Source organism: Myotis nattereri, assembly GCF_964212035.1.
Source record: "Myotis nattereri genome assembly, chromosome: 7".
Lineage (NCBI taxonomy): Eukaryota > Metazoa > Chordata > Mammalia > Chiroptera > Vespertilionidae > Myotis > Myotis nattereri.
In genome coordinates, this window is record NC_138082.1 from 35,935,866 (window position 1) to 35,953,824 (window position 17,959).

Consider the following 17,959-nt stretch of genomic DNA (forward strand, 5'->3'; position numbering starts at 1 on the left):
TATGAAGAGTGACATTTCAGAGAGATTTCCGTAGGGCCATGCCCCATCTCGGCATCCCTTTAAGAGTTCAGTTTTCTATTGCCCACCTCTCTGGTCACAGAGCCGGGTTATCGGCCACTGCCCAAGAGTGAGTGAACACTCCCACACAGGACACCCACTGTTGTTTAATTCTTCCATCACGGCAAGGAAACCAGCATGCAATTCAGCCCCACTGAGCTAGCTGGTTTCTACCTTCTTCAATCAGGGTTCTCCATCAGTTGGTCATAGGGTAGCTACACTTGCTGTCCTTCCACTTCAAACCCTCATCTCGTTGGTCAATCAAGAGCTGATCATAGGACACTGCCCGTGCAGAACCTGGCAGCCCCTCAAGTGGTTCTGAAGTCAGGCGGAGAGAACCTCCTCACATGCCTCCTGGGCACTGCTCTCCTTATCATAGTGTCTCTAACATCACCCAAGACATGATGGTTATTTTGAGTTTCAAGATTTCTTTCTGTCCTCAGTCCTAGGGACACTTTCAGTCAATGCCTAATAGCAAGCTAGTAATTGTCTCTCATATAGTGATCAGTGATCACCCTATCCCTGCACCTGGAAATGTTTTGGTCCAAAATCCCAGTGGTTGCCACTGGGTGGCACTCATGGGCTTTATTTAGCTCTGAGCAAGTCTGCAGGAGTGTGAGTTGCTGGTTCCTCCAGATCACATCCGTTGGGGATCATCAGGGACAAGGGCATCCATAGAGATATTTGGACAACCTACTGTTCAGGCCACCACTCGAATTTGGCCTTCTCTTGGGGAGGGGTAGGTGCTGGCAACATTCCCAGATGTGAAACATGCAACCTCCAAAATCAAGACAACCCAGCCACACACTGTTTCTTCCTTATTCCAGGGAGAGGCGATGGATGAAGTTATTTTCCGTTGCCTGTGGGATGTTGAGGGTGGCTTCTGCTTGTGTTATTTCTAAGAATTTCGGCCAGTGGGAGGGCCCTTGGATCTTTGCTGGTTTATCAAGCAGACTCTGTTAGTCACCTGTATCAGCATTAACTTAAGTCAGTCCCACCTGCTCTTCAATTTCTGATATTGTCATATCAACGTAGTGTTTTATTACACTCAGACCCTGCATCAAGTCCAAATCCCTTCTAACCAACTTACGACAGTAAGCTGGTGAGTTCTGAGAGCTATGTGGCTGTTGGATAAATGTGAATTGGGATCCTCCCCACATGCAGGCAAGCTGCGGCTGGCTCCTTCCTGAGACTGAGCAAAAGCATTTGCGAAAGCCGCCCGTGATACAAGTCCCCTTTAGCGTGCTGTAAGTTTTGCACTATTGAAGCCACAGTGATAACTGCTGATGCTAACAGGAGAACTGCTGATCCAAATCTGGAGTCTGCCGTCAGTCTCCACAAGCCTCTGCCTTTCCCACAGGCCACATGGCACTGTTACACAGAGAATCTGATTCCACGCATTCCAGCTTCTAACATGTTGCTTATTAAAGTGCTAATCTCCTTTTGTCCACTAGGTAGGTGTTCTATGCTGTTTCACATTAACAACCTGTGCAGGCTCAGGCAAGTCTATGTACTCCCGTGTAGTATGTCAAATTAATACTGACGAAAGGGTGAACATCCATGCCTGCTGTTTTATAATACTAGGTAAGGGACGTGCTCCCTGGTCAGACATAATATCTGTCTCAACAATACATCCATGCAGAGGAGATGCAGCCACTCAATGAAGTGCATTCAAACATTCCAGTTCTTATAACTTCCACCTTAATCCCAGCCTTCCAGTCCAGCTCCGTGTCTCTCCATCCAACTGTATCTCCCATTTTGACGTTACCAATGGGATATGGAACCACAGCATTGGGCTTTCACATCAAGAAGCACCAGAAAAGATTTTTCTCCACCCGCTGGCCATTATCCCACACATGCATATGCCTTCGGTTGAGCTAGAAGACGCTGGCCCTTTGCAGGCCTCATCCTGAAGACTGAAAAATACTGAAAAGAGAAACACTAAGTAATATAACACATTGTTAAAAGAAAATAACAAAGGCCTACAATTAAATGGAAAGATATACCATGTTCATGGATTAAATTTTTCAATGTTGTCAAGAGGCTAATTCTCTCCAAATTTATTTATAAATTTCAAACATTCACAATCAAAATCCCAGCAGGCTTTAGAAATTTAAAATCTTACTCTAAGATTTTAATAGAAAGAAAAGGTCCTAGGAGAGTCAAAATCATTTTTGAAAAAGAAACTAAATTTGAAGGGTATCTACTACCTAATTCAAGAACTACTGTAAATTCACAGTCATCAAGTTACCATGAGATTGGCATATAGATATATAGTATATACTACAAACAGAATAAACTATATATAAACAGAATGTACTATAACCTAGAAATTGTCCATGCATAAATGGTAAATTAATCTTTGAGAAAAGTGTCAAGGTGGAGAAAGGGTAGTCTTTTTGACAAATAATCCTGGAACAATGGAAGTTTTAAAAAATTAATTTAGAGTAAATACGTGTGTTTGGGGGCTTTTAATATCTTACCAAATACCATGTTTACTGTAGATTTTTCTTAATTGGAATGTTCCTTCTGATACAACTTTATGGAGTTATAATTTATTTATAAATGTAAAGTTCTATGAGCTTTGTCAAATGAATATAGTTGGGCAGTATGACCACAACAAAGATCAAACATTCGATCATCCATTCAGATTCCTTATTGGCCATCTGTGTTTCACCAAACCCAAAGATCCTGCTGCAGATGAAAGCAATGCCGTCTCGATTGTGAGCTAGAACTTCTGTATTACGTGGGAAAGGCAGATTCCGCTCTAAGTGGGATACCTGGAAGCTCCTCGGAGAAGTCACTTCTGGTGGAGATACCCTTGTGGTGGCTTGGTCATTTGTTGGACGTGTTGTGGGCTCAGGCTGATCTCTCCCTCCAGATGGTCTTTGTCTATACAGCGGAGAAAGCTGCCAACACCGTCCATACTTCACATCTCCCAGTTCACCTCTTCCAGGGGCTGTGAGTTGCTCTTCTGGTCAGCTTTCAAAAACTGGGGGGAGACCTTTAATTGTCCCTCCTTCTGTGGGGTGCCTTCTCCCAACTAGACAAGGATGGCCATGATTCTGACTGAGCAAGAGGATGGCAGCATCCACATTTTGGGTTGGTTTTTTTTTTTAGAAGGTATAGTTAACCATAACCAGTTTGTTTTATTTTTTAAATCCTCACCTGAGGGTATTTTTTAAATTGATTTTTCAGGAAGAGACAGAGAGAAAATATTGATCAGTTGCCTTCCGCACACTCTCTGACCAGGGATCAAACCCCCCCTTTTGGTGTACAGGTTGACACTCCAACCAACTGAGCCACCTGGCCAGGGCCAGATGGAGAGGTTTCTTACTACAAAAGAGAGAACACTTGGGTTTGGAGTGATGGAAATGCCCTGTGTCTTCCATGTGCCGGAAGTTAGATGGATGCCAACATTTGCCAAAACACTGCCTGACACTTAAAATGGGTGCATTTTACTGCATGTAAACTGCATCTCAATAAAGTTAGTGACAAGGAAGTAACCTCTTTTTAAATACGTATATATTTATTGATTTCAGAGAGCCAGGGAGAGGAAGAGAGAAATAAAAACAGAAATATAAAGATGAAAGATAATCATTATCTGTCTCCTGCATGTCCCGCCCTCCCTCCCTCCTACCCTCTCCCCCCCTCCCCCCAGGGTATGTGTCCTTACCAGGAGTCAAACTGTGATCTTCTGGTTCATAGGTCAATGCTCAACTACTGAGCCATGCCAATTGGGCAGGAAATAACCTCTTGAAAATTGTTGTTTTCTGCCTTGTGAACAGAGCAGGAGTAGTATCTTTTCTCTTTTAGGTTCTGACTATGGACACCTAGAGCAGGGTGAAATTATAAACCTACTAGAGGCCCAGTGCACGAAATTCAAGCACGGGTAGGGTCCCTAGGCCTGGCCGGTGATCAGGGACGATCTGTGGGGCAACAGGTGGGGGGATCAAAGGGCCCCCGCTGGCACCCACCTTGGCAGGCCTGGTGCTGCCCGTTCGCTGGCCCTGTCCTCCATCGCCGCCGCCAATTGCCTCCCTCTGCGGGGCGACCGGCAGGGCAATCGGAGGGCCCCCACTGGCACCCACCTTGGCTGGCCTGGGGCCTGCAGGCTGGGGGCAGTTCCTGAGTTGAGTGTCTGCCCCTGGTGGTCAGTGCACATCATAGCGACTGGTTGTTCCACCAGTCGTTCTGCAGTTTGGTAGATTTGCATATTAGGCTTTTATTATATTTGTTTTATTTTTCCTAAAATCCCCAACTTTCTCCATGAAATCAATAAAAATAGATTTAATTAATTAACCCCTAGAATGCCAGGGAGCGCGATCGCGCTTCTCCTGTCTTTCGCCAAAAGTGCCGGGAGCGCTATCAAAGCTTCAAAATGGCGTCCAGTTCTAAATCTGCTTTTATTAGTGATGCTGATATTGCTAAATATGTCAATGTAGTAAAGGTTTCCTTAAATTTTTGAATATGTAACTTCATTTACTTGCGATTCATAGTTTTTTTCCTAAACTGCTGTAAAATCAGCAAAAATGCCTTGGCAATTTTAGCATAGTTCCTAGGATATTGGTTGGCACTCAAAGGGTTAATTAAGACAATAAGTCTTTTTGTTATGGAATCATGTTCCCCCCAAATTGATATGTTGAAACCCCAACCCCCAATGGGACTGTGTTTCAGAGAAGGGGCCTTTAAGAGGGAATTACAGCTAAATGATGTCATTCAGGTAGGCTCCTCATCCAAGGGGGCTGGTGTCCTTATTAAAAGAAGAGACACCAGGAGCCCACCTGCACAGAGAAAAGGCTATGAGAGGACACAGGACAAAGGTGGCCATCCGTAAGCCAAGGAGAAAGGTCTTACCAGAATCCAACCCTGCCCCGACCTTGAACTTGGACTTTCAGCCCCCAGAACATTGAAGAGATAAATTTCCATTGTTTAGGCCACACTGTCTGTGGTACTTCATGATGGCAGCCAGAGCTGACTGATACGCTTTTCTTTTAAAAAAAATTATTGATGTACAATGTGCACATATGCAAATGCTCAGAACTCAAGCATTTGGTTTGATGAGTGTTGACAGTTAAATACAACCATGTAATCCCCCCACATTTCCAGTGTTTCCTCCCCTGCCACCTCCATTAACTCAAGGCAGCCACTCCCTGACCTGCATCCCCAGGGTGAACTTTGTCTGCACTGGGATGTCATACAAGCGGGAGAGGACCTGGACTCATCTGGCTACTGCCCTCAGTACACAGGGCAAGATGCACCCATGGGTACTGTCCTCCTCAGTCTGTGGCTGGACGACTCCTCCACAGCTTTTTTTTTATTATTATTATTTAATCCTCACCCAAGGATACTTTTCCATGGATCTTTAGAGAGAGTGGAAGGGAGGAAGAAAGGAGAGGGGAGAGGGAGAGAAACATCTATTCAAGAGAGACACATGGACTAGTTGCCTCCCACAAGCACCCTACTGTGCCGGGGATTGAGTCTGCAACTGAAGTACATGCCCTTGATCCAGAATTGAACTCTCGACCCTTCAGTCCATGGGCCGACGATCTAACTACTGAGCTAAACTGGCCAGGGCTCCATGACACTTTTTGCTGACCAGAAATTTTTATTTTCTTGAGCTAAGTGTAACCTTCATTTGTGTAGATAGAAAACAGAGGCAGGGAAGTTATGTAACTTCCTTCAGGTCTCACGTCTTGGAGGGTGGAACCATGGCCTGGGCCTGAGTGTCCTGCTCTGCCCGGTCCTCGGTGAGGTCGTTGGTTCATCTGCAACCTGAGTGCACTATCCACCCACCCCCTCCCCTGGAACGTGCTGAGGACACAGTGCTGGACTCAAAGTTGGCCTTCAGTGAGCGGATCTTTGGGGATTATTACAATCGTCAGCAAGATGTTAAGGAAAAAATACAGCTCACTCTCTAAATGTTGTTATCATGGCAGGCTCAGTGGTTCTCCTGTTTCAGCAAAAGTTCCAGCAGGTTATTTCAACACTGACTTAATTGCACTGGGCACAGTTGGGGATGGAGTGAGCTTTCCAAGTGACAGGATAAATTAAGTCTCAGCAAAATAATGTTTAAAGTTGATTCAAAAGGAAAAAGAGAACAAACAAACAAAACAAAACCAACTCCACCGTCCAAGGACAGTGGTGGGAACAAATCACCCTGGGTCCGCACGCAGATCCCTTCCTGTAGGGCGCTTCCATCTATCGACTCACAAAGGACTCTCAAATTGTGCAAATTCATCTCTAGTGCCACAGCGCAGGTGAATTCTAGCTGCACAGAAATCACTGCCCTGCAGGGCTGATTCCAGCTGAAGAGAGGCACCATCTCTGGAAGAGCCCAGCTCATCTTCTTCAGGGAAACCGGATCTTCAATCTGTGGGTCTGCCAGACCCTGGCTAACAATCTCTCCAAGCTTGGGGACTCGGCTGTGCAACCAGTCCCTGCTTTGGAGCTCTGTGAGTTAGTGGCCCTTGACCTTGGAAGATAGGCCTTCCTTCTCTGCTTCAGCTGCAAACTTGGGCAGACCCAGAAGACAGGAAGAAAGGCCATCCCTCCACCCCAGCACCCCTCACCACTGCTGGGGACCCCCTCACCCACTCTCACGGCCACCCCACTGGCCACCTGCCCTTGCTCCTGAACATTGCACACAGTTGGGCTTCTCTCCTAATTCTCCCTCTCCTCCTCCTGCCATCTGGAGCTCACCTCCAAGGGCATCCTCTGGGTGGGGCCCGTCCTTGCCCCCTGCTCACAACTCTCACACTGCGATTGCACAGGCTATTCATTGCACAGGCTATCCTGCCCATGGGACTATGAGCCCGAACTTTTGTGAAACCACACACGTGATCACATACACACATGTATCATCACGGTCTGTGGGCTAAGGTGGGATCTAGGAGAAGGCGAGTGGAATGGTACATACATGTGCACATGCCATATGTAAGGATTGGGCAAAGTAGGTCTACAGTTGTTCACGTGGCAATAAATAATAACATAAGAATAAACTCTGTTTTTTGTACTCACAAGTGTAAACCTAGCCCCCACCCTGTAGTTACTGGCCTTTGGGATTGGTTCTCTGTAAACTGTCTTTTCAGTGTCCTGTGCCCATTCATTTCTCACATGTCACTTGGTTCATGCCATTCTAAGTTCTTCACATCGGTAACTATGAACACCCCAGCCCTTTGTCTGTGAGCCAGGTGTCCTGTGTTCCTTCCAAGTCTGCCATTCGTCTCCTGGCACTATGATCTCCGGGGACAGGGAATGCAGCTTTTCACCAAGGATCAGGAAGCACATCAAGGACCCGTCAGGCTCCCTGTCCCCTGGGTGGTGGCAGGCGTCACGTGTGTGTGCGGCAGCCCCAGCAGAAGGGTATGTTTGCACAATGCTGTGATCCCAGGTAGACTCTAGGAGGTCAAGTGGGGCTGATGTGAGAATGATGAGCGCTCAGAGTCTGGGATAGGAAACACAGGGCCTTGATCACTCCTTCCTGCTGTAGACCAGAGACCCGGGAACTAGAAGGGACCTCCCAGACCAAGAGCTTCACTTACCAATGAGGAAACTGAGGCCCAAGCAGGAAGGGAGTTGATCCCCAGGACCCCACAGGGACAAATGGGGGGCCACTGAAAGGTCTGAGCTGTATCCACAGTGCAGTGTAAGACCCTCAGACTCTTGTATATTTCCCAACGATGACCGTAGAGCAGCAATTTTCAACCAGTGTGCCGCAAAAATTTTTACAACATGCAATACCTGACTGTTTAGTCAGGGCACTGACCTCTTTTACTTTCCAAGTTAAAAAAAAAAAAAAAAAGACAACAGCGAACACAATCAATAGCCATCCAGTGTGAATGAATCAAAACTATACCTATTTTTTTTGTCAGATCAGCAAAGAACATTTTTGATGTGCAACAGAGTTTGTCATTAGTTTATGTGCCATGAGATGAAAAAGGTTGAAAATTGCTGCCATAGGGTAATCATTGGTCACTAAAGAATTTACCCAAATACCTACTTGCTCTCCTACCGAATCTCCTAGGCCTGTTTTGGAAGCCCAGTTAGGAAACTGTAAAACTGCTCATGAAGTAACCTCAAGAACATGGCTGAGAATCGCCGCGCTCTGAAACCAGGCTGCACACTAGCCTGAGGTCTGAACGGTGAGACCCAACGCAGAGGAGCAGTCTCCATTGCGACCCAGGGCAAAGTGAGCTTCAGGTGAAGGGTTTTCAGACACAACAGTCCGCACTTCTCCAGGGACACTGGACAACTATTCTCGGGGCTTGGGGCTGCTACGCCCTCTCGGGACAGGTGCACTGTCACAGTGACAGACTGAAGCCCACTCGGCACTCACAACTGAGGCCGAGGTGACGCTTCCCTGTGCAAAACCTCCCCTGGTCTCCAGTGAGCATGACTCTCATCAAGAGGCCATCAGGGCGATGCCGTCAGCAAGTTCTCACAGAAGAGGTTGGCGTATCTGGCTCACCTACTAAGTGGCTCTGCTTAACTCTGGGGACTACGAAGTCCTGTGGCAGGGGCATTTCCTAGCCAAGAAATGTCTTTACTTTGAGATTGATTTGAAATAGTAATCTTAATTTTTACAGTCATTATGAATTGCTGAGCTGGACCAATAAGAAACTTTAAAAAACCTAATCCCCTTAGATGTTACATTCTCCTTAGTAATGGACCAATGCACACATTTCTCATGTAGAAGGTGTTTCCTTATGTCACTAGCTAGTTGTCCTGATTTTTCGGACCTCAGTTTTGGGGACAGCAGCTGCTCTAATGTGAAGGTGGGAAAACACGAAGTCCAGCGCCGGTGGGGGACTGTGCAGCAGGGAGGGGATCAGAGCCTGTCCCCACAGTGCAACTAGGACCCCTGCATGCCCTAAATTGCTGACGGGTCTCACACCAACTCCCTCTTCATGAACCATCCAAATTACTCAGCACTGCACACGGAAGCAGTGCACTGATTTCTGTGCCACCACCGCATTCTTCTCAGCACGCTAACACACACGTGCACGCATATGCACAAAGGGAGCTTTAGGGATTGCAACATTCACTCAGAAATGCAAGAATGAAAATCACCATGTAGTGATGACATCGCTTTTTTAATTGAAGTGAGGACAACGGTCACATTCAGAGATGGAATCACCTCACTCAGATGGGTGAAACAGTCCTTTCTCAGTTAACCATCTCCTCATTTCAGGTGTTCCCACCCATTCTGCAGAACCATGGGACTGTCCTGAGGGCTCCACCACACGCTCACGCAGCAAAGGCTTGACCACATGCAGCATGAGACAGCACCTCACTGGATGTCATCATCATCAAAGAGATCTTCAAAATCTACATAAATAAACAGAACCACGCATCAGTTGGGCACACAAGGTAAACGACTGAGAGATGACTTCACAATGAATTATGTGGTCATTCAAAACACAGAAAACACTGGACAATCTAATTATATGAAGGCCTTCTCCTAGGACAGACTTGATTCTACCCACCAGGCTCAGATGGGCAGCCCAAGGGCAGTGCTGTCTAGAATGCAACCTGTCGTGTTTCTACTCAGATGACAAGCTGAAGAAATGCATCAGGGCGTGTTCCCGACCACATGGTGACCATCTCCCAGCCATGACTGAGCACCAGGACATGTCAGCACCCATTTGTGAGCACCTTGGCCAAGGCCCCACCCTGGTGACATGGAGGTAAGGCCAGGCAGCTGAAGGGCACAAGCCCCTCACCACTCTCCATGAGAAGGAAAATGGGGTAGGGGGAGGTGGTGGAAGGACTGAGCCATGTGAGAATGACTCTCTTTAAAGGAGTCAGACCGACAGACAAGCTCGAGAAACAGAGTCTAAGCCCCGTTCCTACAGGCAGAAAAGCCACCCTTGCACAGCACTCTACTCACTGCGATGGGTGGACAGTCACGATCATTTTCCCCTTTCATTTACTTTTATATATATTTTCTTCTAAATTCCCTAACACGGACATGTATCCTTTTGCAACGGGAAAATTTTGTACAAAGCCCATTCATGTGGCCTATGCACTGAGAAGATGCAGTGGTGACGAGCTAGAGAGGGTGGGCGGGGGTGCCAGGAGACAGCAGCCCCACTCGCATCCCCTCACCCTGCGTTCATGCCTCTCCAGCCACACTGACAGTCAGTCCCACCAACGCCTGCATCCTCTCACTGCCTGGCCTGGCGAGCGATCCTGTAGCTGTGAGCACTCACATCCTCAACCCTACCTAATCCTCACAGCCTCTGAACCTCTGCTCAGGTGTCAGCTCCTAGAAACAATGCTGCCCACCTTTGTCAGGGCTCTTGCCATGGAACTGTCCCTACCTGCGCCCTGTCTGGTGCTGCTGTTTTGTGAAGCAGTCAGTGAAGAGGATGAGCCTCGGCCATGGTTAGAGCTGCCCGTGGGACACAGGCCATCGGAACCTCAGTCAATGAGCAGAAAGGACTCAGGAGCCCCATCTAAAGCCCGCATGGCCCTCTTACAGTGATGGCTTCTGAACACGGATGCTCACAAGCTGACAGGCAGTGTGCACCTGTGAACAGTCGGTGGGCCTCTGACGTGGCACAAGCTCTTCTGTGTCCTCTGGCCTGACTCAAGGAGGTAAGGGCCCTAAACTGCTGTTGATAAATGCTCGCTGGGCCCCTCTCACAGATGCTTTCTTGTCGGAGCTATGTCTGGAAATCACATGAACACTGGAACATCATTGTGTTTAAAGCTATGGGCTGGTGGAGGGTGAGTCCGGCGTTGAAGGAGATCATCAGAATGTGTGGTGTTAGGAGTGAGAGGTCACACTTCTGCGGGGCCAGGGTAAGGGGCCTCCGAAGCTGTGCTATGTGAGCTGGCATTTTTGCACAGGCTGCTCAGGAAAGGCCTCGCCCCTTTCACAATTTGTTTCCCACACCCCCTTGCTTAGAGAATTGAGACAAATGCTATTCTGTTCTCAAGGCTTGGCTCAAGTGTCACTTCCCCCAGTTCTGACAGGAGTTGGTGGCAGCCGGGACGTTGCTTCAGGGGAACAGACAGGCTCCCTGGGAAGTCTGTACCTACCTAGGCAGACTAGTTCTCCTTTTAGGCAACGACTGGCTGAAATGGAGCCAAAAAAATCGCCTGGACTCAGGCTTTGGAGGGTCTTTGATACGCTGAAAACCAATGTGACGGACAAGATAACATCGCAGCTGCCACTAACGAGTGACAAAAGTTCTTTGTAGTGGCAGGCTCCTTGGGATAAAGGATGACAAAGGGAGAAACCACCACTCAACCCCCCTAAGGAAACTATCTGTTTCTACTGACGACTTGAACCCTCAGTAAGAGTTAACATAATCTAGGACAAGGTCTTAGGAACACTCTGTGAGACCATGAAAAACAGCTCCTCTAACGTGCATGAAGATCTCATATAAAGTCTTCACTGTGTTTTGTTAAAACTGTACACATGCTCGTGTACTTGGCAACGAAGGTCTAAATACCAATGCCTCTGTTCTTGGGGGTGGGGTGGGTGAGGTTGGAGAGTGGCTGCTTCTCTGTGAAGGCAGCGCAGGGATGGGACCAGTGGCAGACAGAAAGGCGAGAAAACCAGCCATCCAGAGACAGTGCGATGAGGAAGCCAGACAGGTCCTCGTGCTTTGCAACTCAGGTCACTGTCCAAACCCAGCTGCCGTCGCGTGTCCAAAAGCGTGTCTACGGCTCAAACTCAATGCCTGGAATGTAAGACTGGGAGCAATTTTATGCTATTTTTTTTCTTCTTCTGAGAAACAGGGCTGGCTGCCAGTGGTAACAGCCACACTTATTTTAAATAAACTGTGCTGTGTTATGAGAATGGCACAGGATCTGGGTTTTACTGTTCCATGATCTAAATCACTTGTGTCACCAAGTCGCTCCACTGCACAGCTTGCAGAAGAAATGTCCTGATTAAAACTGGCACCCAGCCCTGCACCTTACCATTAAAGAAGTCCGAGTGAACTGCCTTTTCATTGGCTGCCAAGTCCATCAGAAGCCCGGTGCTGCCTCCGGCCTGCAGAAAGGAGAGGTCAGGTGTGCCAGCAGCATTTCCAGAGAGAACAGCCTCACAGGGCCCGCGCCACTCCACACAGGGGGAAGGTGAGGGACAGAGAAGTGCCCAGGTCCGAGTCCAAATTTCGTTCCAGGTGAAGGAGTGGATGTGGACGGAGGTGTGAATGTTTTTGGTCTTCTGGGGTCCTACATTCCTAAAGCCCTCCTTGCCCTTCAGAGAGCCCTGCCATTGTCCTGAGCACCACTTCTCCCGAAACCTCCGGCAGGGATTCTGAAATCCTACTGGGCGTTGCCACAGAGGCCACAAACCCACAACACTGAGTGTGAGCCCTGCTCCGCTCTGGACTGCTCCCTGCTCCTTCGGAGAACGAAACCATTTCCCCGGGAACCGACCTGCTGACCGGGGTTCAGAGCCTCTCGCGCCAGAACTCTGTGGTAGCAGTAAAACCAAGCCACAACCAGAGCTGGGCAACCTGATGAGCGCAGGATCAGCATCTCCTTCAGCATCCAGGGTGAGGGCTGGAGAGAGCTCCGAGGCAGCATTCTGTACCTTGGCCCCCAGTCCCTGCTGCGCCTGGATTCCCAACATTCCCAGGGCTTCTGCTGCACCTTTCCTGGCTCCCAGTAGGCAAGCATCTCATGTGTCCCCGCACCCTGCTCTCAGTAGCAGGGAGACATTTCCAGGGTTCTCCACCTCCTCCCTTCCCCATCACCACAGCCTTGTGAACTCTCCTCCTAATGTGCTGTGTGGGGCTTGTCCCTACCTCCATCTATAGGTATGACCTTCATTCAGACCCCCTTCAAGCCTCCTGTTCCCTAAACTCTGGGGATGGGAGCCTATCAATACCCCCGGTGGTTCCAGGCTGCCCAGGGCGGTGACTTGAACACAGGCCTGAGCAGCCCACGCTGGTGGAAGTGCCTTGAGTGGGTGCAGGGAACCCTCCCCATGACGGCCAGGCACCTTCCCCAGCTCCCTTCGCGCCCAGCTCTCTCCGGCACCCGAAGATGCTAAACTACACTTGGACCTTGCGGGACCCCTCCAGCGAGGCCTCCTTTCTGAACCCTCCTCCACTTGGCCGTCGCCAGCACGGGCCAGGGTTTGGCTGCGGTCGGCTCTCCTAAGCCTTCACTGGGCCGCCCAGAGGGCAGAGGGCGCTGCGGTCGGGGCACCTCCAACTTCCCACCACACCGGTCTCTGCAACCGGCGCTCTACCACCACGACCTGCGGGCGCGCGTTCCCCTGCACTTTCAGAACGCGAGGCTCTGACCTCGGGCGGCGGGCCGGGCCTGGGAGCTGCGCCGGGCAGGAGACTGGATTCCCGCCATGGGGTGACGCGCGCGCAAGGCCGCTTCGCACCCCCGGATACTAGTAATCGCAGGAGAGGCTCACGCAGCAGACCGTCCCATCAAAGTGCAGAGTCACTGAACGCCAAACGGCCCGCCCCCAGCTCCCGTGCGCTACCGGCCTCGCTCCGGTCTCCCGTCCCGCAGCGAGACGCTACCGTCCTCCGTTACCCCGACGCCCCTCGCGTGCCCCGCGGCCCCGGACGTGCGGCCTCCGTAGTCACACAGGGCGATCCGACATCTGGCCGCAGGCACCGGCGGTCCTCGGCATGGAGGGCACTGTCGGGTCCGGGGACGCCGGCCCCCACACACGCACGGCCCTCGCCTCTCACTGGACCGTCGCCTTCTCTCGCCCCGCAGCCACCCGCCTCACCTCATCCAGGTCCACGTAGGGCCCGGCGCCCTCGGGGAACATCTCGTCCACCGCCGGCTTCATCTCCCCCAAGGCGTTCCGGGTGTCCCTGGCCCACTTCCGGCCATCTGCCCGCCTCTTCCGGTACGCATCCTGCCGCGGCACGTCTAGACGCCGATGGATCGCCGACTCTATGGTATTCCCCTTCCCTTCCCTCCTCTTTACCTGGTGTTTCTAGACGTCGGAGGACCCCCGACTCTATGTTTCCCTATGGACCCACAGGACTGGCCCCGAGTCCCCGCTGAAGTGGTGGGCTTTCCCGCCTGCCTGTCAGGGCACAAGGGGAGCTGCTCAGTGGCGTCCAGGTGGCCCACGGCCACAGACAGGTCAGCCCAAAGGGTCTGGCACAGAGAGTGCCCAAGAAATACTCATTAAAGAATGTGGATGGTCAATAGAGTCAAAAGGCAGCCCAGAATGGGAGAAAAGATTTGCCAATCATATACCTGATATTAGAATTAATATCCAGATGTACAGAGGACTGAAACTCAACAACAACAACAAATAACTCCCTTCGACAATGGGTAAAGGACCTGAATAGACCTTTCTCCGAAGAAGGTACAAGAATGGCCAAAAGCCCATGAAAAGATGCTCAACAGCTCTGATCACCAGGAATGCAAATCAAACCACAGTGATACCTCCTCAGCCATCAGGATGGCTGCTATCAAAACCCCAGAAAATAACAGAGTCAGGAGGATGTGGGGAAACTGGAGCCCTGAGCACTGTTGGTGGGAACCTACATGGCGCAGCAGTGGTGGAAAACAGTATGGCGGTTCTCCTCCGAAATGAAACACAGAGTTACCATGAGATCCAGCAATTCCACTTCTGAGTATAGACTCAAAAGTAATGAAAGCAGAGTTCTGAGATAATTTGCACACCCATATTCACAGCAGCATCAGTCACAATAGCTTAAAATAGAAGCAGCTCAGGTAACCATCGCCATGGATTGTGGTCCCCATGGCCATCAGGTACCAGGGATGATGGCAGTGGCTAATGCTTTTTGTGTGTGTTGAGGGGTGAAGGGGGCTGAGGACATGGACCAGGAGTTGGATCTGACTGAAAGGGGAAACCGAGAGAGGGTTGCATAGAAGCGAACTGAACCTGTTATGTGAACTAGGGTGAGGGGGAGTCACAGCCAAATCTGAGTCCTAAACACCAGAATGAGGTATCCCAGGGGGCTGTGAGGTAGGCAGTCTGCTATTTATTGGCTGGGGTGGGGTGGGGGGAGGTAGGGATCTGCTGAGGGTGACCTGGGGATAGAGGTTCTTCCTCTGGGAAAAGAAGGAAGGTCTGCTAGGCTTTTCACGACCCATAAATGCAGCCCAGCTGTGTGTTCCTGGGCACCTGGGATGCTGCTGACACCCCAGAGGGGACATAGTTCTGGCCAGGGAGCCATGGAGTCTGCCTAGAAAGGCACCCGGCCTTTAGGGCAGCCTATGGAGAGGCAGCTGGGGACTCCATTCCGTAATGCTTGTCCTAACTGGGGATACAAGAATTTGAGTGGAACGTAAATGTTCACACACATACACACACACACACACACACACACACACACACGCACGAATTGACAGGCAAGTCATTGTTATGGAGATACTCCTGTCAGGGTGTCTTTTTTCTGATATGTTTGGTTGAGGCCCAGTTGTCCCCAGTAGGAATTTAAGACCAATTCTCATGTCCAGCTATTGTAGGAATCAGGACTTTAAAAAAATTCACAGAAACCAAATTCAAACTAGCTCAAGGGAGGAAAAGAGAGACAAAGAATGTATTAGCTTTGCCCAACAGGATCAGCTCGGCCAACAGAGTCTTCCTCTTGAGAATTTAACCTGGGCCATGGGGAGAGAAGTCACAGGTGAAGGTGAGAGGGCAGGAAGCCTCGTGGAGGTATGGAGTCAGTGGGGTGGCCACAGGAGGCACCAGGCCTGCACTCTGGGCCCCAATGCCACCTCCCCCTTTCCAGGTCCCTCACCGCATATGCCTGGGTCCTGGGAGAGTCCCCTCCCACCCCCGCCCTTTGTGGCTGTGAGAACCAGCACAGTAATCTCCTTGCTTCTTGAGATAACTTGTGTGAGGCTCCGAGCAGCAGCTGCAGCAGTGATCTTAAAGGACCACCTGCCACGCCTCTCGGAGCATGAAATCACGTTCCATCACCCATCCCACCCAAACGTAACACATAGCACACACGTTTCACAAAGCCCTACGTTTCTGATCAGGTGTAACAATTTCTGTAGTTAGATGCTGGTCCAAATACTAGTATCTACAGTTCAATAGATAGTCCTTTCTATTATTTTATTTCAATGGAAAAGCTAGTTGCAGCTTGTTGGTTTCTGATGGGGTGAGAAGGCAAACAGGTCCTGAGTGCAGCTGTGTCTTGAAAAAAAGCCACAGCATGTGTTGTGCATTTTAAGTCAGGAGTTTATTGATGAGGCCAGGGCGCCAGGCTGGGGACCCCTCAGTCCTCCTGATAGGGGACGTGGAAGCCCAGGGTGGTTCCCAGGGGGAAGTGAGCAAAGAAGGTGCGGGCCATGTCCTCGATCTGGGGGTAGGCCCCCATTGTCTGGAAGAACTGCACGTAGTTCCAGAAGTCAGAGGTGGAGAAGGGCCAGTAGGGCATGGCCGGCAGCTCGGCATACGGGTCTGAAAGACACATGACAGCCTGGCTCAGGGGCTGTGCCACTGGTCCTGCCCAGGTTGCCCCCCCAGTGGGGACTCAGGCAGGTGGGGGTGCCCAGCAGGGCCAGTGCAGTGAAGGGACCCTCCCAGTTGAGAGCACAGCCTGGGTCATCCCAGGGCCTCCTGGAAGCTCCCTGGAGCCTGGTCATCCAAGGAGCAGTGGGGGATGAGCTAGTCCTGCCCTGACTCCTGGTGAGGGCGACAGAGGAGGGTAGGGGAAAGGGGGAAATCTAGCCCCTGTCCTGGACATACTGAACAGGGAGGGGTCGCTGTGGTGGGATCGTGGGGGACTCCTGGTGGGATATCAAAGGAGACCACTCCCCACCTCCCCACCCCCACCCCCAGAGTCTGTATGCTACTGTACTGAGGGTGAAATGTGCATCCTCCGGGGCTTGGAGGGTTGAACACCATGCAGAGTCTGGCTCCCTCCTGCCTGGTGTGTCCCCAGAGGCCTGGAGGGCACAGTCTGGGGAAGGGGCTCCAGTCCCTCTGGGGACAGGGCTTTACCTCCAGCTGACTCAGGGCTCCCCTCCATCTTCTCGGAATAAGAAGCAGTGCCCACCCAACCCTTCTTCTGCCCCCGCCCCCACCAACAGGAGAAAAGAAACTGGAGGCAGATGCAATACCTCCCTCATCCTGTACAGGCTTGGCCCCTGCAAAGAAAGAGGAGAGCGGTCAGCCAGGAGAGCCTCAGAGCAGGGTCCTTGTCGAGCACCAGCTGCCCTGAGGGGCACGAAGAGGAACAAAGCAGCCACTCACCCACCAGAGGCACCAGCAAGAGGCAGAGGGCCACCCCGGGCAGCAGGCAGGTCTTCATCTTCCCCAGGCACATCCCCCTGCGACTGACCGACCGACTGGGTCAGGTCCACCTGCAGCAGGAGGAACCAGAAAGGTGGGGCCACCCACCCCCGGGGGCCCCAGCTCTTCCCGCCACCCCCAAAGTGGCAGCTCCTGGAAGAAGCTCCAGTGGAAAGACAAGTTCCCAGTGTTTTCACAGCAATTTCAGTATCAGTGGCTTCCAGCCATTATTCTGAGGCTAACCATGTTTCATTGGCCTTAATTTTAACAATTTAAGAAACTGCACCCCTTCCCCTGCCCCATCAGCTGCCTGTCCGAGGTTACCTGGCTGCTCCTGTCCCTCAGTCTCACTCCACAGCCCGATGGGCGTCAGCCACCAGCACACAGGCTCCTCTTTATAAAAGGCCGGACAAGGACGGAGACGTCACCTACGGGAACCGTCAAACTGAATGTATTTCATCTCCTGCCAGAGGACTGAGGGCGCCGGTGGCCCTGCTGGCAGTGGAATCCCACGGGGGCACTTTTGCAATCTCATCCAAAGATGAAATTGGGAGAAAAACATGCTTGGACAGGCCCCTTTGGAGGGTTTTAGAATGAATTCAACACTGGCACTCCCTCTGCGCCAAGAGAGAAAGATGTTCTGAGTTTGACATTGGGGCTGACATTCCCCCC

General features: G+C 50.8%; 2 protein-coding genes across 2 annotated transcripts; both read right to left on the bottom strand.

The window, feature by feature from the left end:
- Positions 1-9,133: 9,133 nt before the first annotated feature.
- Positions 9,134-13,917, bottom strand: COPS9 (COP9 signalosome subunit 9). The gene is made up of 3 exons (XM_081095360.1): positions 13,784-13,917; positions 11,995-12,067; positions 9,134-9,387 (listed from the first exon to the last, which is right to left on the bottom strand). The coding sequence occupies exons 1-3, from the start codon at positions 13,844-13,846 to the stop codon at positions 9,350-9,352; spliced, it is 174 nt and encodes a 57-aa protein (XP_080951486.1). The 5' UTR covers positions 13,847-13,917; the 3' UTR covers positions 9,134-9,349.
- Positions 13,918-16,248: 2,331 nt separating this feature from the next.
- On the bottom strand, positions 16,249-17,638 carry OTOS (otospiralin). Its single transcript, XM_081096316.1, has 4 exons — positions 17,612-17,638; positions 17,249-17,358; positions 17,116-17,142; positions 16,249-16,453 (listed from the first exon to the last, which is right to left on the bottom strand). The coding sequence occupies exons 2-4, from the start codon at positions 17,319-17,321 to the stop codon at positions 16,269-16,271; spliced, it is 285 nt and encodes a 94-aa protein (XP_080952442.1). The 5' UTR covers positions 17,322-17,358; positions 17,612-17,638; the 3' UTR covers positions 16,249-16,268.
- Positions 17,639-17,959: the final 321 nt, after the last annotated feature.

Coding starts and splice junctions, on each gene's coding strand:
- COPS9 (XM_081095360.1), bottom strand. CDS start 13,846: ATGAAGCCGGCGGTGGACGAGATGTTCCCCGAGGGCGCCGGGCCCTAC. Junction 12,068..13,783: donor CCTACGTGGACCTGGATGAG/GTGAGGCGGGTG, acceptor TCCTTTCTGCAG/GCCGGAGGCAGCACCGGGCT. Junction 9,388..11,994: donor TCACTCGGACTTCTTTAATG/GTAAGGTGCAGG, acceptor TTATTTATGTAG/ATTTTGAAGATCTCTTTGAT.
- OTOS (XM_081096316.1), bottom strand. CDS start 17,321: ATGTGCCTGGGGAAGATGAAGACCTGCCTGCTGCCCGGGGTGGCCCTC. Junction 17,143..17,248: donor CTTGCTGGTGCCTCTGGTGG/GTGAGTGGCTGC, acceptor CTTTCTTTGCAG/GGGCCAAGCCTGTACAGGAT. Junction 16,454..17,115: donor GCCTGTACAGGATGAGGGAG/GTATTGCATCTG, acceptor TGTGTCTTTCAG/ACCCGTATGCCGAGCTGCCG.